At 42.4% G+C, this 13,920-nt stretch overlaps 2 protein-coding genes across 14 annotated transcripts in view; both read right to left on the bottom strand.

The window, feature by feature from the left end:
- The window catches only part of IQSEC1 (IQ motif and Sec7 domain ArfGEF 1), a 392,746-nt gene that overhangs the window by 41,660 nt on the left and 337,166 nt on the right, over window positions 1–13,920 (bottom strand). For 11 of the 13 annotated variants that reach the window (XM_036448654.2, XM_045584158.1, XM_036448653.2 and 8 more), the window contains exon 2: window positions 1,281–1,569. The exons of 1 other annotated variant lie outside the window; for it this stretch is intronic. In XM_036448654.2, the coding sequence (XP_036304547.2) occupies window positions 1,281–1,569 (289 nt within the window). Of the gene's footprint in view, window positions 1–1,122; window positions 1,147–1,280; window positions 1,570–13,920 lie in introns of those variants that run through there. One more of the 13 variants, XM_045584162.1, reaches the window with a different exon arrangement.
- On the bottom strand, window positions 7,291–8,769 carry LOC118724908 (RNA-binding motif protein, X chromosome). Its single transcript, XM_036448663.2, has one exon. It carries the CDS (start codon window positions 8,621–8,623, stop codon window positions 7,451–7,453), a length of 1,173 nt encoding a protein of 390 aa, XP_036304556.1. The 5' UTR covers window positions 8,624–8,769; the 3' UTR covers window positions 7,291–7,450.

Raw genomic sequence — 13,920 nt, 5'->3', positions numbered from 1 at the left:
CGGGCACATCCCTGGTAGGGGGTGTGCAAGAGGCAGCTAGTCGATGTTTCGACGTTTCTAGCTCTCTATCTCTCTCCCTTCCTTTCTGTAAAAAATCAATAAAATATATAACAAAAAATTAAATTAAATAAAAAATGAATCAAAGAGTCTGTCATGGAGAATAAACAGAGAGGCATAGATGTCACTAAAAATAAAGCCAAATAGATTCTGGTGTCAGGGGAGAGGGTTGCTCAGAGCCTCTGCGGGGGCTGGGGGAAATGGCTCAGAGCCTCACACAACCAAGTATGGGTACTGGTCCCCACTTGCCAGTTGGTAGTCTGTTAACCTCTCTGGGAAGTAAGAGCCTGCTCAGCTCCAGGAGCCACCCTCCTCAGGGATGCCAGCTCCCTCCCTCCATCACAGGACACACTAGTTCTCTGGGGTCCATAGGAGAGGGAGCAGCAGGCTGAGCAGAGCGGCTATCTTAGCAGAACAGGGGAGGGAGTTGGGTGGGTGGGTAGGGGGTGTGTATGGCTCAAATTGCCTTTTCAAAGCCTGGCCAGACCCAGAGTCAGCCAGAGAAGGTCTGTTTTTCCCCCCCTCACCATAAAGGTGACTTCACTCCCACATTCTGTATGCAGAGTTTATTTTTTGAGTGCAGCTCTGTAAGCCCACCTGGCCAATAAGGGCAAACCCTCTCTTCTCCCCCCTCCCAAGCCTGAGATCCTAGGCCCCTTATGCTATAGCATTCAGGGATGGGGGTAGGGACCATGACGCCAGGGCCACCAACTCAGGCCCAGAGCTGATGGCAGGGCCTATTTTCTCCTGCTGACTTTGGATCTCACAAACCAAGCAGCAACCCTGTTTGCCTGAGACAGGCTCCCCAAATCTGGAGTTGCAGGGCAAGGTGTAAAGAGGAACTTCAGGAAGGCAGACATGGGCTCTGTGTTTTGTCATCAAAGCCCCTCTCAGTCCCTCCTACCTGGCCTCCCCCAGAACACACACATTAACCCAGGCCTACTCTGACTCGTCCCTCAGACTTACTGTGGCCATTCTAAAATTCCTCTCAGCCAGAACCCACCCAATGCCTGGTCTGGACGTTCACTGGGACACAGTGAGGAGATCCAGTCAATGTGTGCTCACCTGACATACACAATGACGCCCAGTCCACAGATACTCACAAGGACACACACTTCTAGAGGAGGCTCAAAGACATAGTGTCAAGAAGCCAACCCCAGCTGGGTCTCTCCCATCAAGCCTGCTGCCCATTCCCAAGTGGCCAAGAGACAGGCCCCACCTACCTGCTTGTCCTGCAGGTCCGAGGAGAGCTCATAGCTCTCAGAGAGGGAACGTGAGCGTTTGATGGCCTCCTCCTCGGCCTGCTTGCGCAGGATGGAGGTTGAGTGCTGCAGCTTGGGCCTCCGTGTACGCTGCCCCAGTGGCCCTGAGTACAGCCCATAGGCGCCCACAGACGTGTGTTCGTAATGGTCCGGGCTCAGGCTGGAGCCAGGTGCTAAGGGGTCCTGATGATAGGCCGAGGGACTGTCCAATGATGTGCAGGTCTCACTGCTGGGGGCCTCGCCCTCCACACTGCAGAAGAGAGAGGAGAGAGGCCTCCAGTGAGCAGGAAACCAGAATCCAGTGCATTTTGGGGCACCAAAAGGCAGGAGTGGGTAATGTCCAAGAGGCAGCCTACCACATGGTAGTGGAACTCCACACCCCTAGTCTTCCTACTTCCCCTCACCCTCCTGCAGTTGACCACTCTGTATAGCCAGAGGGACCCTGCCAAGACTCTCTGCTCCACATCTTTCTGAGGCTCACCTCCCTCAGGATTCATTTTCTCTATAGAACTTACCACCTTCTAACATCTAACACTTTACTGATTTTGCTTACTGTCCATCTCCTACACAAAAAAGTCAATTTGTGAGGACAGATGTTTAGCTCATTGAGACACTGATGATACCAATGCCTAAAGCAGAACCTATAAACAAACAAACAAACAAACAAAAAACCCCACAGAATCAGTGGTTTACTTAACGCAGATGGTAGGAGTGAGGTGCCTAGTAAGATTTACTCACTGACTGAATGGACCCTGTCACTTCCTCTCCCTCAGTCCTACCATCTGCGTTAAGTAAACCACTGATTCTGTAGGGTTTTTTGTTTGTTTGAAACAACAAAACAGTAATTAACAAAAGTAACTCTTTACTGCATCTACTCAGGGATCATGAAGTACCTCAATACTTCAGAATATGCCTTTATTTGAAGGTAGGGTCAATAAGAGATAATTAAGTTAAAATGAGGTCACTATAGTCCTAATCCAATGACTGGAATCCTTATGAGAGACTAGGACACAGACACACACACAGGGATGACCATGTAAGGATGTGGGGAGAAAATAGCCCTCTACATGTCGAGGAGAGAGGCCTCAGAGAAAGCAGCCCTGTGACACCTTGATCTCAGTCTCTCAGTCTCAGGAACTGTGAGGAATAAATGTTTGTTGTTAGAGCCTGTGGCACTTGTTCTGGCATAGGGACTTGCCCGATGTTGCACAGATAGTGAGTAGGATTAAAGCCCAAGTTGGTAGGACTCCAAGTTGGTAGGACTCCACCTCACTGCCCCTCATCCCAGGACACGTACATATCCTCCCCAAACACAAAGCACCAGGGCTGACGAGGGGAGTGGTTGACTTCATCCTGAACTCATGAACTCAGCTGATGAACACTGGTTACCAATGCAGACTGCTCTTCAGCAAAGGGCACAGAGCAAAGGGAGAAATATATACAAGATATTTATAAGATATTTATAAATATCTTGTATAAGATATTTAAGATATTTCCATTTGCCTGTCCCTGTAGACTATCACTCAAATTTTATAAAACCCTGAGGCTAGTGCAGGATCTCTCTGGGGCCCAGTACTTCAGAGAAGTGATGCAGGCCCTACTTAGGCTACAGTCCTTCCTTAATACTGTTTACCACCCTTCCATTGCCTCTACTTGTCACAGGGATTGCCGGGGCCACACTGCCAGGTGTAGAATGTGAGACTGTTCACCAACTCCTAGGTGAGACTCAAAGTAGGGATTAGGGAAGGAAACCCTGGAGCAGAGAGGGCCAGGACAAAGGCAACAGACCCATGCAGTCCATTCCAATTCTGCCCTGAGCCAGGTCTGGGTAGCCAACTTATAATACAAAAAGACTTCCACTCCACCAACTGGCCCTGCTTCCAGGAACATGCAGTGGCTGTCTTGTGACAAAGGACATCCCATTCTGCTCCCCAGAGGCTAAAATGTGACTAGAGGTCCTTCTCTGGGGAAGAGCCCTGGGCTAGAAGTTAAAAGACTAGGTGCTTTGCCTTGATCTGGCTGTGAACCAGGCTGGGTCAGTTCTCATTTCAAGGGATAGATGCCTTTGAGGAGTCAAAGGAATACCTGCCTTCACAACTCTCCTGACATCAGTCAACTAACAGCAGCTTCCTTTGAGCCTCATGAGTATGTGTTGAGTAGAGAAAGGGATGGGGACACAAAGAACTTAAAATGTTAGTATTGTTTTGTGGACGGTAAAGGGGCTCTGTAATAAATGTAAGCAAAGGTAACCTCACAGGGTGATCTGATTATAAATTCCTAACGGGGAAGGTCATGGTGGGTAGTCATGCCCCAGACTTATAAAAGACTTATCTTTCCTTAGGCAAGCCCTGTCCAAATGCCTTTTTCAGAGCCCTCAGAAGTAATCATTCTCAAGGAAGCACATAATCTTAACTACCGGTATCCTGTACCTTGTTTTCTCTTGACTTCATGTTAGCATCCTTCTACTTCCTCATTAATTCCAAATGTATAAAAGACTGCAAAACTGTTATTCTCTGAGCATCTGAGATCTTACTTCCCAGTATCTCTTTAATTTGACTCAAATAAACACAAAAAATCTCTACAGGTTTGGACATTTCTTACATCAAGATTTATTTGGTATAGTATTGCAGGATTCTGAAGAAGCCCACCCTGTACCACCCTGCAGACACATACCGGGGGTACCTAGTGCTAGGTACCAGCAGGGGCCCATTGTGCCCCCCTGGCTTCCTGCTTCACAATGGGTACACTTGGATGAGTTTTCTCTTGAAATCTTAGACCTTCCTGTTTTAGGAAGCTGATCCTGAATTTATCTGAGCTGTTCTCAGAAAATTCTTGAGGTAGAAAAGGGCTGAGATAATCCAGAGAAATGGGTAAAATGGGTTGTTGCTTTTATGTTTAGGTTAAGGTGACCAGACTTCCTGCTTTTGGCAGGACAATCCTGATTTTTAACAATTTGTCCAGCGTCCCTCAGCATTTTAAAAAAGTCCAAAAAATTTAAAAGATTCTTTCCAAAAATTGGGACTTTTTAAAAATGCTGCGGGACGAGGGACAAATTGTTAAATTATCTATTAAAATTATCTATTTTTTGAGTTATTTAAGAAAAGTAAAAACATTTATAAAGAAAATGTATTAAAGTTATCTTTTCACCACTCCCTTTCGTCCGATAAAGGTTAAATGAGAGACTAAACTCTAGTTAGCTCCAAGAGAAAGGATACTTCCTCCCACAACCTGAATCTCAGGTATTCTTAGGTGACAAAGAAGCTTTGTGGAATAGCCTGAGGAAATACTTTCTCCAGGGTGTAAAGCTGTCTTTAGAGAGATTCACCTTATCTGGCTCAACCAAAGAAGGGCACACATAAAGGCTGATTTTCCCTAGAAGTTTGTTTAGACTCTATAAAGATCTCAAAGAAAAACTAAAATTAACTGGGAAATTGTGCCTCAGAAGCCAAGTCCCACAACTGTCAGGCTACCATTAATACTCCTGCAGGATCCTTTGTTACTTCAAATCATTTTCAGGCACAATTAGAAAAAGCTGGCTGTAAAATTAAGCAGAATGAATGGAAAACTTTTCATTGGTCTCTCAAAGATTCAAAAAGAAGATTTAGATAAATGGATGGAGACACATAGAACTCACGTTGTACTTTAGGTGGCAATCCAATTCTTTGAGGTATTAAAAATGCCTATCCAGAAAGGTCTTCTGCAGAAAGATGCTCTCAGCAGTGTGAGACAGTGACTCAGCACAGGAAACAGGGGTCTGCCTTCTGAGCTTTAACTCCAGAGCCCCCAACCCTGGCTTCAGCTCACACAGCTCCAGCCCACCCTACCCTCCCTCTGCTGGAGCACAAGGAGAGAGAGATCTACATAACCAGACATCCTGAAAAGAGACATGGGGCGACAAAGAAACAGCCCACAAATGAAAGAAATGAAGGCATCACCAGAAAAGGAAGTAAACGAGTTAGAGGCAAGCAACCTACCAGGGCAAGAATTCAGAGTAATGATCATAGGATGGCTAAAAAGAATGGAAGAGAAATTTGACAATATGAGTAAGAACCAAGAGGAAATGAAGAAGAACCAAGAAGAAATGAAGATGAACCAAGAAGAAATGAAAAAAGACATTGCTACTATGAAGAACTCAATAGAAAGCATCAAGAGCAGACTAGAAAAAGCAGAGGACCGCATCAGTGAGCTAGAAGAAAAGATTTTTTTAAAAAAATACCCAATTAGAGCAGCTTCTAGAAGAAAAAAAAAAAATTAAAAAGCAGGAGGAGAGACTAAGGGAACTTTGGGATAATACAAAACAAAACAATATTAGAATAATAGGGGTTCCAAAAGAAAAGGAAATTGAGGAAGACACGGAAAACATATTTCAAGAAATAATGACAGAAAACTTTCCTGAGATAGAGAAGAAAAACCCCACACAAATCCAAGATGCTTGCAGAGTCCCAAGCAAAATGAATCCCAAAAGACCGACGCCAAAGCACATTATAATTAAATTGGCAAACACCAACGACAAACTAAGAATCTTAAAAGCAGCCAGAGAGAGACAGAAAAGTTACATATAAAGGAACCCCCATCAGGCTAGCAACTGATTTCTCAACAGAAACTCATCAGGCCAGAAAAGAATGGAATGAAATATACAAAGTCATGCAAAGGAGGGGCTGAATCCAAGAATACTGTATCTGGCAAGGCTATCAATCAAAATTGAAGGTGAAATCAGGAGCTTCACAGACAAAAAAATACTAAAGGAAATTATCTCCACCAAACCAGCAATGCAAGAAATGCTAAAGGGTCTGCTGTAAAAATAAAGAAATAGGAAGCAAAGAAGTAATACAGGGTTATAGAATAAATCCAACAAGAACAAATAACTCTGGTAAACATATATGCACCCAATACAGCAGCACCCAAATACCCCGTTTCCCCAAAAATAAGACAGTGTCTTATATTAATTTTTGCTCCCAAAGATGCACTAGGTCTTATTTTCAGGGGATGTTTTATTTTTCCATGAAGAAGAATACGGTACACATTTATTGTTAAATGAAAATAAAGGAAATTTATTACCTGTATACGGTACAGTAGTATGGTAGCTGTCAACACAAACCAGACAAACTATGAATCCTACAGTATCAAGAATTTACTCATTTATTCAATGACAATCATGTCATCATCTTCTGGAACATCCTCATAACAATCCAATTCCTGAATTTCCTGGTGAATTTCTTGTGACTCCATTTCTTTCAGAATCAGTGGACCAAATCTCTTATGTTTAGCCTAGGGGGGCTTATTTTCGGGGGGATGCCTTATATTTCACTCAGAAAGAAACGTGTAAGTAGGTCCTATTTTCGGAGAATGTCTTATTTTCGGGGAAACACGGTATATACCAATAATGAACTTACAGAAACAGAAACTAAAAAGGCGATCCCATTTACTATTTTTTTTTTTTTTTTTTTTTTTTTTTTTTTTTTTGGTTTTGGCCAAACTTTTTATTTAGTATTCTGTAGTTGCTTAACACACACTTAAAATGATCTTATTGGGGGAGGGGAGAAGGGGAGGTTCTTGTAGATTCCCAAGGAAATGTCAGAAAGACAAAATATGGCCAGAACTGTTTTGGGTTTACTGGGTGAATAGCACTTTCTTTTACATAAGCATCTGATCTCAAGTTTTTCATATTGGTAACATTTGAGATTTCAGTTTGAAGACTGTAATGATATCCTAATAGTAGCATACCCCAACCACCCTCTAATAGCTAGCTTATTTGTATAGGCAGAGGGATTCATCTGTCCATTTTACAATAGATGGCTAAATGTTTGTAGATCTTAGAATTGCTTCTCATTAACTGGGGGAAAAATTAGAAAGTGGCCTTTGGGACACTTTTACTTGGAAAATGACACCACTATACACAAGTCAAGCCTTAACACATTTAACATTTGCTTGTTGAAAGCAATGTCCTAAGATCAAACATGTTTTACTTTTCTCCTCACAAGAACATAAAAATTATGAAAGGGGAACTTAACAGGAAATTTGAAAAATGTAACATAATTTTTCCTTTTAGTAGTTCTTGGGTAGTTATGACAGAATAGGTTCCACTTTCTGTTTGTTTCTTTGAACAGGGATTTTGGTCCAAAGTTTTGTTTTTAATATCTGCTTCTGCCTCCCCCTCTATCAGATCGGCTTCCTCCACGGCCACCACCCCTGGGTGCTCCGCGGCTTGAACTGCTGTAGGAATCACGTGGAGGAGGGTACCCCCTTTCCATAGAAGGGGGAAGCCCTCTTTCTTGTCTGCCAACCCGATCACGACCACTTGAGTAGAGATCACTTCGGCTGCTTGAGTAACTGTCTCGACTTCCACCATATCCGTCACGTGAGCTGCTGTAATCATCATAGCGACTGCTTCCACCATAAGATGGCGGGGGCCCTCGTGTAGGTGGAGCACTACGTGAGTTACCATAACTGTCATATGAATCCCTGTAGGAACCACTTGGATGATCTGAATAGTCACGATCACGACCATAGCCATCTCTATCACTATAGTCTCTTGATGGATAGTCATCACGTGAACTGGAATGACCATAATCACGATAAGTATAATCTCTTGGTGGTGGAGCATAGTCTCTTGTATCACGAGAGCTGGGGTAGTCTCTACTCGAGTAGCTGTCCTTTGTCGAATATCCATCATCTCTTGGGGACAAATAAACATCTCTACGGGAAGGCAAAGGTTCCCTTCGAGGTGGGCCTCCATAACTATCTCTTCCACGTGATACAGGAGCTCTTCCTCCCATTCCACTGCTGCTGCGAACTGGTCCTGAAGGAGCAGATCTTTTAGGAGGAGGACCCCCACTTCTCGGGGGTGGTCCTCTTTTTACTGGAAGTGGTCCCCTGGAAGAACTCATGTTAAAATTCATGGAATAGCCTCCATCATCCATGTGCCCTCCACGTGGGGGAGGTCCCCTGGTCCCTCCACTTCCTCCTCTTCCGCCTCGAAGACCTCTTGGAGGGCCTCTGCTTCTTGGAGGTGGAGGTGGTCCACGTCTACCAGTTTCAAATGATGGCTTAGTGGCTTGTTCTACCTTGATGGCTTTTCCATCTAAGGACTTTCCATTCATATCCCTGGCTGCATCCTTAGCATCTGCTGGGCTTTCAAAGGTGACAAAAGCAAATCCTCTCGATTTGTTGGTTTCACGATCTTTCATCAAGAGTACTTCCACTATCCGTCCATATTTGCCAAATACAGCTTCAAGGGCTTTCTCATTTGTTTCTGTATTGAGGCCACCAATAAAGAGCTTTCCTGGGCGATCAGCTTCAACCATGTTTTCCCCCTGGTTAAGAGTCGGAGGGGTGACGACGGTTTCAAGCTCCTGCGAGCTCGCTGGCAGAGGCTTCCTAGCCGCTCAACGTGAGGGACGGGCCGCCGGCTCCGAAGACGGAAGGGAGAACCCGCAGGAACTACTGCGCAACCCCCATTTACTATTGCAGCAAAAAAAATTAAGATACTTCGGAATAAACCTAACTAAGGAAGTAAAAGACCTATACGCGGAAAACTACACAACACTGAAAAAAGAGACAGAGGAAGTGTAAACAGATGGAAGAATATACCATGTTCATGGATTGGTAGAATCAACATCATTAAAATGTCTATACTTACCAAAGCAATTTATAGGTTCAATGCACTCCCCATTAAAATTCCAACAGCATATTTCACTGACCTAGAAAGAACTCTCCAAAAATTCATTTGGAACAATAAAAGACCCCAAACAGCCACAGCAATCCTGAGAAAGAAGAGTAAAGTAGGAGGGATCTCAGTACCAGATTTCAAGCTGTATTACAAAGCCACTGTTCTCAAAACAGCCTGGTACTGGCACAATAACAGACATATCGATCAATGGAATAGAATAGAGAATCCAGATATCAACCCAAATCACTATGCTCAATTAATATTTGACAAAGGAGGCATGAGTATACAATGGAGTCAAGACAGTCTCTTCAATAAATGGTGTTGGGAAAATTAGACAGATACATGCAAAAGAATGAAACTAGATCACCAACTTACACCATACACAAAAATAAACTCAAAATGGATACAGGACTTAAACATAAGACAGGAAACCATAAAAATACTAGAAGCATCCACAGGCAGCAAAATCTCAGACATATGCCAAAAGAACTTCTTCACTGATACTGCCCCTAGGGCAATGGAAGCCAAAGAGAAAATAAACAAATGGGACTACAACAAAATAAAAAGCTTTTTTTACAGCAAAAGAAACCATCAACAAAACAACAAGAAATTCCACTGTGTGGGAGAACATATTTGCAAATGTTATCACTGATAAAGGTTTAATCTCCAACATCTACAGAAAGCTTATACAACTTAATAAAAGGAAAATAAATGACCCAATTATAAAATGGGCAATGGATCTAAATAGAATCTTCTCAAAAGAAGACAGAAGGAAGACCAAGAAGCACATTGAAAACATGCTCAAAGTCACTAATTATCTGAGAGATGCAAATCAAAACAACTATGCGGTACCATCTCACACCTGTCAGAATGGCCAACATCAACAAATGAACAAACGACAAGTGTTGGCGAGGTTGTGGAGAAAAAGGAACCCTCATGCACTGCTGGTGGGAATGCAGACTGGTGCAACCACTGAGGAGAACAGTAGGGAGCTTCCTCAAAAAACTGAAAATGGAATTCCCATTTGACCCAGTAATCCCACTCCTAGGAATATATCCCAAGAAGCTAGAAACACCAATCAGAAAGGATATATGCACCCCTATGTTCATAGCAGCACAATTTACAATAGCTAGGACTTGGAAACAGCCTAGGTGTCCATCAGTAGATGATTGGATCAAAAAACCATGGTATTGTACATCTACACAATGGAATACTATGCTGCCATAAAAAAAGAAGGAATTCTCATCATTTGCAGCAACCTGGATGGAATTGGAGAACATCATGCTGAGTGAAATAAGCCAATCAATGAAAGAGAAACACCACATGACCTCACTCATTTATGGATAATAAAGAACATTATAAACTGATGAACCAAAAGATAGATACAGAGACAGTAAAGCAACAAGCAGACTGTCAAATTACAGCAGGGAGGGTAGGGAGATCTGAGGAAGGTAAGAGATCAACCGAAGGACTTGTATATATGCATATAAGTACAACCAATGGACACAAAACTCTGGGGAGGGAGGGGCATGTATTGGGGGGGGGCAATGGTATATGTACAGAGACAATTATTTAATGAAAAAAACTTAAAAAATAATGCCTATCCAACCTATGAACCAGGTCACAGTTCAATTCTGGGTCAGGGCACATGCCTGAGTTGTGAGCTCGATCCCCAGTGTGGGGCAAGCAGGAGGCAGCCAATCAATGATTCTCTTTCATCATTGATGTTTCTAGCTCCCTCTTCCTTCCTCTCTGAAACATAAAATATACATATATGTATTATAAATAGATAAATAAATAAATATGCCTATCCTTATTTTAAAAGGGGAAGGTCACTGGAACTTGATTTGTCAAGGACAGATACAAATTTTAAGTGTCTTATTCCCAACAAGGACAGATACAAATTTTAAGTGTCTTATCCCAACTGTCAAAACAAAATATGGATTTAACTGTTCTTTTATAAGCTAGTTTTTCTCATGGCTAGAAAGTTCATTTATGTGTTTCTATTTATCTATGTTGTAAATGTGAGGCAATTTTTTACCTCTGGATGATATTGTTAAAATTAAGCATATTGATGTTAATTGATTTTGAAGGCAAGTGTTTGTAATGATTGGGTATTCTAAAATTCTCAGAAATATAAAAGCTAACCCAAAAGCTTTTCAAGTTCATATGTTCTAAAATTACTCTTTAGTAAATAAACTTTGTTGGGTTAAGTAGAACAGAAATGTCTTTCAGGTTGTTGACATTAAAGACTTGTTCTTTTGTTGTTGTTGTTGTTGTTGTTATTGTTGTTTTTAATTGATTTTAGAGACAGAGAAACATCAATTTGTTGTTCCACTTATACATTCATTGGTTAATTCTTTAAAAAAAAAAAAATATATATATATATATATATATATTTTTTTTTTTTTTAATAGAGAGGAAGAGAGAGGGACAGAGAGCTAGAAACATAGATTAGAGAGAGAGAGAAACATCAAAAACATCGATCAGCTGCCTCCTGAACACCCCCCACTGGGGATATGCCTTCAAACAAGGCACATGCCCCTGACCAGAATCGAACCTGGGACCCTTCAGTCCGCAGGCCGACACTCTATCCACTGAGCCAAACTGGTTTCGGCTGTTGTTTTTTTTTTAATGTTAAAATTGAATTAATCTAAATAAGTGAGAGAAAATGAATTACCAGGGCTGGCCTGTGTAGCTCAGAGGTTGAACATTGACCTATGAACAAAGAGGTCACAGTTCGATTCCTGGTTGGGTTATATACCCCAGCTGCAGGCTCACTCCCCAGTGTGGAACATGAAGAAGGCAGCTGATCAATGATTCTCTCTCATCATTGATATTTCTCTCCCTCTCTCCCTCTACCTTCCTCTCTGAAATCATAAAAATGTTTTTTTTAAAAAGAAAGGCCCTGACATGTTTGCTCAGTGGATAGAGTTGCAGCCTGCAAACTGGGATGTCCCAGGTTCGGTTCTGGTCAAGGGCATGTACCTTGGTTGCAGGCACATCCCCAGTAGGGAGAGTGCAGGAGGTGGCTGATCAGTTTCTCTCTCACTGATGTTTCTGGCTCTCTATCCCTTTCCCTTCCTCTCTGAGAAAAATTAATATATTTTTTTTTTTTTAAAAAGAAAGTGCCAACTAGGTGACCACTTCTCACAGGGAGCTCCCAGAAGACAATGACTGTAAAGATCACTAACTGCCACCTAGAGATTCTGTTTATTGTGAAGAACATCAAACAAAAGACACTTTCCAATCTCATTGGAAGGCGACCCTATTGGGAAGGGACATCGACCCCTGTGTCTCTGACACTTGCCTCCTCCTATAAGGGACGCCAAAGACTCCTCTAGGTTGAAAAGCCCCTGACCTCAGAGGCGGACAGCTATTCAAAGACATCTACAAGGTCTGTATACCAACCAAGTGATGTTGAACTCAGAATCCATTTCCATTGTTTTTGTCTGCTAATAATAGTCATCATAATAGTATACTTAGTCTTTGGATTTTTTTCTATATAGTCCAACTCCTTATGATTTCTGAACATGTACAAAACAACTATTAATACCCTTTTCATGGCTTATGTGAATGTTATACTAGATGCAAAATACAAAAACAGACAGAGGAAAAACTCGAATCATGCTAGCTCATAGAACAGAAATGACCCAGAGAGTTTTTCACAATAAAACCCAAAAAGGCCTCACTGCCTTCCATTTACCTACCTTCCCCTTTTAGAAAATTTGGCCTCAACTCACATCCTATGGTTACAGTGCTGCCTCTTCCCCAGTGGCCCCCCTTTTCAACAAAACAACGTCGATATTGAGATTACTAAGAGAAAACCTTCCTCACATTGTGAGATCATATGATCCGACGAAAGAGTTGGTCATCATCAATACAACCTTTGGATTGTTTTATGACCAAAAGGGGGAACTGTGGGAAATAAAAAAGGGGTGAGGAGTCTATGGGAAAAAACCTCACAGGGTGACCTGATCATAAATTCCTAATTGGGCAGATCTTGGTGGGTAGTCACAAGCCTCAACCATAGTTTCTGTGCATCTAGGTAAACTACCTTTAAAATAAGTGGTAACACCTTAAGAGACCATATAATCTTCACTATTCTGTAATTCAATTCCCACCTTGCTTTCTCCCACCTCCATGTAATCTTCCTTTGTTCCCTCATTTAACTTCAAATGTATAAAAGAAACTTCAAAATTGTCATTCTCCAGAGCATTTGAAATCTTGCTTTTTGGCATGTCATCAGTTTGGCTCAAATAAACTTTTACAAAAATTCTCTTCAGGTTTGGATATTTCATATGTTCACAGTTCTGATAAAACTTCAAACAGTGTGTGGAAGAGTGAAGGTATCCCGAAGTCAGACCCGCAGGTGGTTAATGCCAACTTACAAAAGAGCAGACAGTCTCCATTGGAAAAGCCCATCTGGCTGTGTGGCCGAAAGCCACATACTCCTCCCACTATCCCGCCTTCGGAGAGCAGCCTGTGAGCACCTCACCAGGATTTCCCCATGCTGGCTTTTTAAAATCCATGCTCACATGGATTTAAAATATTCTGGCCACCCTGAGTTTGCAGAAACAGGAGAGAGGGAGGTTTCTGTGCATCTGCAGAGGCAGATGCCCCATGCGCCATCTCAGGCACTCTGAGCTGTCGGTGGCTGGGCCTTCGCTACTCTGCCTATTGCTCTGGGAGAAGGAGCAGTGCTTATCTCTCACGTAGGTGATGGATTTGATCCTTTCTCTAGCCCAGTGGTCGGCAAACTGCGGCTCTCTGGCCCCTTTGAGTGTGGTTCTTCCACAAAATATCTGAGACTGAAATGTACAATGCGATTGAAACTTCGTGGCCCATGTGCAGAAGTCAGTTTTCGGCTTGCAAAAGAAAGTTCAATTATTGTACTGTTGATATTTGGCTCTGTTGATTCATGAGTTTGCT

This window comes from Pipistrellus kuhlii, unplaced genomic scaffold (genome assembly GCF_014108245.1).
Source record: "Pipistrellus kuhlii isolate mPipKuh1 unplaced genomic scaffold, mPipKuh1.p scaffold_m20_p_2, whole genome shotgun sequence".
Taxonomy (NCBI): domain Eukaryota; kingdom Metazoa; phylum Chordata; class Mammalia; order Chiroptera; family Vespertilionidae; genus Pipistrellus; species Pipistrellus kuhlii.
This window is presented reverse-complemented; position numbering and strand designations above follow the sequence as displayed.

Bases quoted from the DNA above. Each gene is read 5' to 3' on its own strand.
- LOC118724908 (XM_036448663.2), bottom strand. From the start codon at position 8,623: ATGGTTGAAGCTGATCGCCCAGGAAAGCTCTTTATTGGTGGCCTCAAT.